The 9,209-nt window shown below is 45.2% G+C and overlaps 1 protein-coding gene across 3 annotated transcripts in view; it reads right to left on the bottom strand.

The window, feature by feature from the left end:
* Window positions 1–2,478: 2,478 nt before the first annotated feature.
* The window catches only part of MBOAT2 (membrane bound O-acyltransferase domain containing 2), a 120,545-nt gene continuing 113,814 nt past the window's right edge, over window positions 2,479–9,209 (bottom strand). For all 3 annotated transcript variants that reach the window (XM_044262113.1, XM_044262111.1, XM_044262112.1), the window contains 4 exons: window positions 9,061–9,125; window positions 7,253–7,385; window positions 5,039–5,190; window positions 2,479–3,261 (listed from right to left, as the gene is read on the bottom strand). In XM_044262113.1, the coding sequence (XP_044118048.1) occupies window positions 3,036–3,261; window positions 5,039–5,190; window positions 7,253–7,385; window positions 9,061–9,125 (576 nt within the window). In that variant the 3' untranslated portion in view covers window positions 2,479–3,035. The remainder of the gene's footprint in view (window positions 3,262–5,038; window positions 5,191–7,252; window positions 7,386–9,060; window positions 9,126–9,209) is intronic.

Here is a 9,209-nt window from a genome sequence, read left to right as displayed (position 1 = left end):
GGGTCAATGACAAAAATACTCTTTAACCAAAAATATGGTGGTGGCTGAACACTGTGGAAGCCAAATAAACCTTCCCGATTAGGCTGGACATTTGAGAAGTCAAGTAAATTTCCCCAATTACCCTGAGTTCCAAGAAAAATGCTTATTTTCAAAACTGAGAACAAATGACTTATAAAATGGTGATCGCTGAGATATATCATATTAACTGCAACTGTTTCAAGAAAATGAATCTGAGGGAAGAATAATTATATTTGCTCAATTTTTTTTCCCTGAGTAGTATAATAATGAACCAAGAGTGTAAGTATGATGGTCACTGATCATCTCTGGAGTGGTTTCAAGACAACTGAAGAGTGGAGAAACGAGAGAAACATGTACTGAATCTTCTTCTATTGATTAAAAAAGAAGAAACATACAGTACAACGACTCCCTTTATCCTTAACAGTACGTGGAGACAGGCCAGTTTTCAAATCTCCTGCTATAAGCAGAAGTGAAATGGTAACCCTACACACTCCGAGCAGATTCGTTTCAGAGAGCACAAAGAGTTTCTTCTCGAGAAGAAAAGTCAAGCTGAGAATTGGAATTATTTCTTTAGTTTTTCTTCTGGATGACACACTCATGATTAGAATTTCTCCAAGATTAGAGAAAAGCTATCCAAAACCCCTTTCACACAAAACACAAAACAACAACAAAACACTTAGCTGATCTAAGGGGATGAAAGTCAGTCAAACTGTACAGAGAATATATCATCTTCAAAGCAACTGGAAAATTCTTAGCCATCTTGCTGTCTGCATGACGGCTCTAGTACATTCACCGAGCCACAAACAGGTAACCATGATTTTAGGTTTACAGGCTGAGAAATGACATAGGTAGTAGAAATAAACAGGGATTATTTATAATGGCCAGATGGGCTGAAAAAAAGTTTTATTAAGCTTTCTTGTTTTCAATTATGACATGCCTAGACTTGTCCTTGATACTCTAAATTTGTTTACCTTTTTTTTTTTTTAATAGTGATCAGATTCTCTGCAGCATTAATTAAACTGAGGAGACCTTTTGGGGGCAGATACTTTCCACGATTATTCTTTTATGACCTCTCACATTACACAGGCAGCCTAATTTCAATGCATGGGAAAAACAGAGAATATCTATTTAGCTCTCCATCCTTTTCTGGGAAGTAATGGGGCATGGCTAACCTCAGCAGGTGGAAAAAACTTTCCTTTAGAAAAATAAAAACATTTTATGTAATCAAAGACTAGGATATTTCTAACGTTCTACAAAGATACACCAATATTTTTGCTGATTAAGATCTCAAAAGTCCCAAGTACATCTGCTGTTCCTTTCTCCTTTGAAAGAAAAACTACATGGCTTAAGCCAGAGAGTTGTTCTGCCATAACTTCATGTGCAAACTTATTTATGACAAAGTTAAAAAAAAAAAAAAAGACTCACCAGACTCACCAGAAACAGACAATTTACATTTCATTAAAAATTTAAGGCAAAAAGAAAATAAACTGGCCAAATAAAGGTGAAGTCCAATAAAAGATTGGTCAAATGAAGGCAGGGTAAGAAGACCCTGCCCACCTCCTCTCTCCCAGCCCATGACCCCGGGATTTACCACGTTCGGCCAAAGCCCTCTTGCCAGGCGGCCTCACACCCCAAGACTGCGGGATTAAAGGAGACATCTAGTAACCGGAGGGGAGACGAACTGTGGAGAAAATGGCCTAGAGGACAAAAGCACATTTTTCTACTTTGAGAATCTAAAACTCATTAAAGAGAGTTAACAGCAAAATTTTAATGTGAGAATTTAATAAGAGTTTGGAAACTAATTTCTTTTAGTCTCTAAAAATGAGGCTCAGACCCAATGACTGTAAGCTTTCATTTCCCTAAGACTTACCCGATTCCGAGTTATGCTGTCAAGGACAAGGAAGTGATTAGACAGATAGTCACCTTACTCCGTGATTTTTCCTTCACGACCCTCATGCAATCTACCAAGGCTATTTTCATAATCCCTCCATAATTCTATATAATTTACGTGTGCTAAGTTTCACTTAAAGTCCAACATATTAAAAAGTCATTTACACGTTTATGTCTTCACAGAATCACAAAGAACTCAGAGGAAGAAAGGGGGAGAGCACTTCTGCGGAGCACCTGTGCCCTGTCCCAGCCCTGTCGCCACCTCCCGCCCCGGTCGACGAGGGGTTTCCTTCACTCATGCCTTCCTTCCTTCCTCTGCCATCTTCTCTTGCTCAGTTTTCTTTTCTTTCTCTCTTTCTTTCTTTCCTTTTTTTTTTTTTTTAAAGAAAATAAGCTTAAAATATTGCATTACCAACCTTTAATTATGTTGAAGAAATTCTCCCTTGATGGGCTCAGACTGACACAAAGTAATTAAACTCTCCAGGACAGTAAACTGCCCATAATTTGGCCCCGTCACTGTTGACGGTCTCGCTACGTACTGTAGTCATTTGAGATACTTTAAGAAAACCCTTCAAATACTGAGATGTTTATTGCATTTTTAAAGTGTCCACAATCTTAAATATCCTGTTCCAAATTCCTCCAGAATTCCTTTACAGAACATGACATCAAATATTGAAATAGTGTTCTCACAATATTACACTTGAAAATACCATTTAGGAACAATATTTTAAGAAATAGAGGGTTTAAGGCAAGACATTCATTTGGAAAATGTAACTTCTCTCAATCACCCAGATCGACACGTTAGTTTTCCACCTCTTCAGTGCCTTGGGATACGCAACATACATTCAGCAACAGGGCACACGTATGACCCTACGGACACCTGCTGAGGTCCTGAGTGCCCACTGGAATAATGGAACTATTTTTAGATAAGGCGTGGCCTACAGGGACATGGCATGGGAGGGGTTGTTCACGCCACTCCCACTCCGGCCAATGGGAAATTCCCCATCTAGCTCTGTCCCATTCGCCCCCCCACGTCATCCCTTTGCAAACAAACACAAACCCCTTGAGAAGGTGCTAAGGTTGGTTTCTGTTAACAGAGACAAAATAGCCATCAGAGTGTTTCCCCTTCATTGCTTTAATGATGAATGTCTAGAGGCTATTTCTTGATTCTGATTGCAAACATTGTTTGTTGTGGAAAAACTATTCTGTCCCAAAGAATTTCCTCTGTCTTCACACTTTTCGGATGGCGACAGCGGCACATTTTCATGTGTGGTCTTTCCTCTCTGAGTCTTTTTCACCGGCAACAGCAATAATACTAAGATACCAGCAACGTGGAGGCAGTAATACCAGGAGCTGAAAGGAAAAGGACAGAGTTTACTTTATTACATTCTCAGAATGAATCCTTAGCAACGGCATCCTGGTGGAAATGTCACGGCCCCGCGTCCCACGTGCATGTCCACCAGCTTCCTGTGCACTCCGGCCCCTCGTGGCCCCTGTCCCCAGGCGAAGCACTCCAGCTGGGCCAGTGCGCGTTTATAAACCCCTATAAACCCAGGCCACTTAAAAGCACGATGCGAGGGATAGTGTTACGTTCCTCTGCAAGGATCCTAAGTCCATGGCTACACAGAACAAAAACACAAAGGTACTTATTAGCAGCTGCAGCGACCAGAAAATCATCTCTCAAATCCACAGAAGCAAACACGGTGAGCGAACAAAGAGAAGGCAGAGGTCATGGGGACCTGAATGCTCTGGCCTCTGGGGCTGTGCCTGGTCCCTAATTAAGTTACAGACCCCACCCCCCACCGCCCACCCCCGCGATGTGAGTAAGGGAGGAGATTGCCACTTGAGGGCTGCCGTCACATGATAAAGAAAGGCTATGATATTACAGATATTACCAGAAGTATTATTCCTGAAGTCGGACAGCAATCAGGTGCGACAGGGGCTGTATTTAGAGTTGGAAACACAAGTGATTGTGACCCAAGTTCCTGGGACGGAAAAGCAAACCAACTGCTCAAACACATGTAAATATACGGGACGAGTTTGTGAAAAGGGGAATTTCAGCTGGAGTTACATGAGGTCTTTCTGTACGAGTATTGCCATAATTACGGCAGTAATTTTTGACCACATGCTCTGTGCCGTCGTTCTGAACGCTAGGGTAATGGAAACTCTACAAGAGGCAGAATTTTTGATCTCAAAGATATCACTAACACAGCCAGAGCAGGATCTGGTGGGCGAGGGAGAGAAGAGAAGGTAAGATAGGGAATTCAAAACAAGAATTTCTCTAATACAGAGAAGACATAAAACATATGTGAACCATAAAAGGGTAAGAAACATAAAAGTGTAAGAAGGGAAAAATTCATGAAATAGAAGTGATTCTTTTTTCTTTTCTTTCTTTTCTTTGTTTTTTTTTGACTACAGCAATTAAGAGAACAATTCCTCGTAAGGAACAAGCTACATTTTTTTCTCTTTTTTTAAGCTGCTCTGTCATATTCTCTATTGTTCATCTTATTTTAAGTTCTCCTATCCTTTCCTTTTCGTAGTTAACGGTCTGGCAGCCTGAACTGCTAGTGCACAGACTCTTCAGGACTCACTCGTGACCATCACAAGATCTATCTTGCTTCCGCTCCCAGAATATCCCCAGTGCCACGTGAGCCTCTGCTTGGACACATGAACTCCTACACCTGGACCCTGGGTAGAGAGCAGGGCTGAGCGCATCCAGCCCGATGCCACTGTCCTTACCGGGGGTACAGCTGACCTATGACATTGTATTAGTCCTGGGTGTACGACGCAATGACTCGATGTATGTGCATATTGCAAAACTACCACCGTGGTAAGTCTAGTTGTCTAGTTAACGTCCGAGTGTAAAAAGAACAGCCACACCTTCCTGTTAAACCTCTGAGAGATCCGAGGTGGGCTCCCCCGCTGAGATTCCTCTAAATCACCCTCCCCTGAGGGCTGAAGGGTGGGAATCATTCCATCGGAAGCTTGGGACTTGCGGGTTTATGAAGAAAAGGCTACGGAAAGTAAGGCTGCGGCGCTATTTCTCCATGCCGCCCCCGGCCCGGGAGCCGAGAGCTCGCTCTTCGCAACAAGGCGACTCCCCCCGCGTCTCGGCAAGAGTGACACTTACCTGTAGAACATGAACGAAGGTTTTACAGAAAGAAGGACGAATGGCACGACTGTGTAGCTTATCGCCACCTGAGTCACCACCCACGTGAGAACGTCATACAGTAATTTCAGCTGCGGAGGCTCGAGGAAATAATGTCTGAAGTTGTTTCTCATCTGAAATAGAGGAACACAAACACGTGCTCTATCTTTCACGTTGTTAATAAAACCACACTGATGGCGTCTGCTGCTCCGGGGATGAGGAGTGGCTGCAAATCCCACGCACGGCTGGCGGAGGGACAACCACGGGGCCACCCCAGCAGAGGTCAGTTCAGGAAAAATGAATCTCCACGTGTATAAAAGACAGGGAGAGAGCAAAACGCGGGAATCTGGGCAGAGGACACGCGGGAGTGCTTTGCAACTTTTCTGCAGATTTGAAACTGCATTAATAGTTTCTAAAAAAGTTAAAAATAATATCCTTAGAGCTCCTTCAATCATACTTGGTGAAGTACAGAAAGTAAATCAAGTGCTGTTTTCACTTCTCCTGCCGGGACAGAATGAGACACCCTCCCTCTCCTCTAGGCTCCGCATTTGTGCCGGACAGATGGGCGCCATGCCCTGAGCAGAGATCGAAACACAATTATCGCAATAAAGGGCCACAACGCACATTAGTCTCAAGATACATGTTTCCTAATCACTACTATTTAAACATTTTTTTCACTTCAAAAAAGTCAGAACGTGTCAGTTTTGAAACACACGAACTTAACCAGACATGACGCCCTCTCTTCCGCTGTGCTCCCTGCGCTTCCTGTCTAACGCGCTCCGAGGTGAAGCGCCGCCCCGCTGCGAGGATGCCACCAGGTTCTTCAGCAGTGACCCGCTGCACGTTCGTGGAGCTCCCACAGAGAGACCATGAGCCCCAGCAGCCGGACGGGATCCGGGCGCCCACCAAGTCCTGCCCGGTTCATGGCCACAGCAGCTGCCCACCCTCTCCCCTTCCATCCACCGAAGGCAAATCAGTCCTCCTGAAGCATGGCTTTCAGCACTCTCTCCCCTGGTTAAAAACCTCCCGTGGCTCCCAGGTACGCAGACAGAATGCGGATCAGGCCCCTACCTGGTCTGGTGTCCAAGTTCTTCTAAGACAACCCTTCCCACCCCCTCCCCTGCATTCCTTTGCCCTTCCAGAATTATTCATCCCTTAGGTATTCATGATGTCTCCGCTTCAGCCAGATTTACTTGTCATTTCCAAACACACCGGGCACTTTCAAACTTGCTTCTGCTAATGTCATTTCCACGCCTAGAATGTCATGTTCCATGCCCATCACAACTTCCCTCACTTTTGAAATAATGTTCCTTCAAAGCCCAAATCCAACCAAACTTTCCTAATGAGGCCACCTCGGGTCAACCCAACCAGAAGGATTTCTTTCACCTCGAAACAACTACGTTACTTATTATAAAACCCACGGATGTCTCACAGATGCCCGGTGGTAGGCACGCGCACACGTGGGTACATACATGGGTACATACACTTGGTGCCCTAATTAGACCACCAACAACCAGAAGGTAAGGCCTTAGTTAATATTTCTCTGAGCTTCCCCTCATCTCCCCCTCAATGGAACCTGAAAATTGCATAAATACCTGCTGGTTTGTTAAACGAAGACTTCTCACCTATAGGCGCTATAGGAAGCCTGTTCAAACACCCTTTCTGTCATGTTATTTTCCTCTGACTTTCGAGGACTTACACTAAATTGTCCTCCTTCCTTGTCCACCCATGTCATCAACCTAATTTCTCAACTATTTCCCAAAATATTACTCCAGGTTCCACGCAGGCCAACACGCTAAAGAACTGTGTCCGCCGCCCCGGGAACAGCCCATCCACTCCGTCCACACTGTCCATGCTCCACTCTCTGTCTAAAAGAGGACTCAGAGGTGACAGCTTTCAGGAAACCTTTTTAAAATAAACCTACCCTCCGGCCCCCTTTACTGAACTCTGCTTTTAGCTCTCGTGCAGAAGATTCTGTTGAGACAATGAACGCCTTGTGGGTACCTCCCACACACCGAGTCTTCGCAGATGAACCAAGTGTGGAGGCCCGGGAGCCCCCGACAAACACACCAGGCACACACCTCACTGCGGGCCGGGGCCCCAGGCCCCAGGCCCGTCTGTGGAAGGGGCCGCAGCCTCCTCCCCCAGGGCAAGGGGACCACGGGCGCAGCCCGCGGTGGGGTTCTGGATACTCACAGCTCGCGCCGCCAGTGTCATCAGCACGCCCGTGAGGAACGTCAGGTAATACCCTGGATACACCCCATGCCAAATAGCAGACAGAATGAACGTCTGGATAGTCGGACTCAAGGAGGCTCGTTCGTAACAAACCCTAGAAGCCAGAAGATCACAGAGCGAGGTCAGATAGTCCACGGCGATCATTCTTTTCGGACGTGACAGGACACAGGGGAACCAGGCAAGCAGCCACCACTTAACATCAGCCATAACTTGACCTGTGACCTCAGGGAAGCGACAGCTACTAAAAACTCCTATGTACAAGGAAAATAAATTTGATTTTCATCTTTTTATGGTATATGTCACAGCTCAAATTAGCACTGCCAGTGTCTAGAAATCTACATGAGTTACCAAAAAATCTTTAATGTTAAAGTTATTTTACTTTACATTATTTTTAAAATTTTCTTTAATGACTATCATTTAATTAAGAACTTTCAACTGACCTAACAACACTTCTTTCTGGCAAGTCTGGCTGTGCTTAGTCTAAAATTTCTCTGGAAGGGTAGAGCAGTAAGAAAATGAGATTTTCCAACAGTATCAAATTTATTTTTTTTAAGGCATCTCTACACATGAGGCTCAAACTCATGACCCCAAGATCAAGAGTCAGGTGCTCCACTGACGGAGCAGACAGGTGTCCCTATGGGTGTCGAATTTAAAATACAGCAGTAGGGGCACCTGGGTGACTCAGTGGGTTGAGCCTCTGCCTTTGGCTCAGGTCATGATCTCAGGGTCCTGGGATCGAGCCCTGCATCAGGCTCTCTGCTCAGTGGGGAGACTGCTTCCCCCGCCCCTTCTCTGCTTGCCTCTCTGCCTACTTGTGATTTCTCTGTCAAATAAATTTTAAAAATACACCAAAAACAAAAATCACACAACAGGAGTTAGGGTGGTCTGCAGCCCATGGGAGACTACACAGTACCAGCAAGTGACACTCTCCTACGGTGGGTATTTCCAGGGATAAAGATGCTGAACTTGTCACAACATAAAGGACATTCCCAAAAAAGACAGCTTGATGCAGATCAGAGCTTAGAGCTATACCGTCATGGTGCAAGATTTCATAGAAAAAACACGAGGCAGAGTAACAGGTCTCACTGGGAATAAGGAGGCAGTCACTGGGAGTTTCTGTGTAATTTCCTAACTTTGTCCTTGACAGATGTTGCTCTGCTTGGGCTGCCTGTCTCTCCCCCATGGCCATGTGACGAACACCTATCATGGATCCCGGCACCCATAATCCCTCCCCTACCCCCTGCCCGCGCTGCCCCTACTCAAGCTCCCTGCTCTTCCTCCTTACAGGGAAGGGCACGTGTAGGTGACGCTGCCCTCTTTTCAACAAGATTGTGGACTCTCTGGCTACAGGAGCTGGGTCCTTCTGTCGGACTCATCCTTGCATCCTGTGCCTAACATGCAGAAGCATCTGTCAAACTGAAATATCTTAACACTGGAACTGTTCCAGAAAAATCTAGGGCGTCTGTAGCGCCTCCGGGGAATGGGAGAAGGAGGACGCTGGTGATCCCAAACCCCAGAGAGACGGCGGAGAGGATGGACCGAGAGGCCAGCGAGAGCTACGTTCACTGCTTAGGCAGAAAAGTTCTCATATTTGATATACTCGCGCTTGGGAACACTGTTAGCACTGTTAGCAGCCCTTCCTGGTTAACACCATGGTCACAATATCACTCAACACACCATAAACTTAATCAAGAATTGGAGCTCAGTGAAGCCTGAACTCAAGTACCAGAGGCCATAGCACAGCTAACGCCTGTTCCTGAAGAACATACCTTTTGAGCCAAAGAGCTGTCTGAATATTCCAATTATCAAGAAACATCTTGAAACTTGTTGACATCTGAAAAACAAAAGAACGTTTTTCTTTGGCCCACGAAATGATGAAGCTTGAAATATAAGTAATAACATTTTATTGTGCTGAAAT

Source organism: Neovison vison, chromosome 8 (assembly GCF_020171115.1).
Source record: "Neovison vison isolate M4711 chromosome 8, ASM_NN_V1, whole genome shotgun sequence".
In the NCBI taxonomy this organism is placed as follows: domain Eukaryota; kingdom Metazoa; phylum Chordata; class Mammalia; order Carnivora; family Mustelidae; genus Neogale; species Neogale vison.
This window is presented reverse-complemented; position numbering and strand designations above follow the sequence as displayed.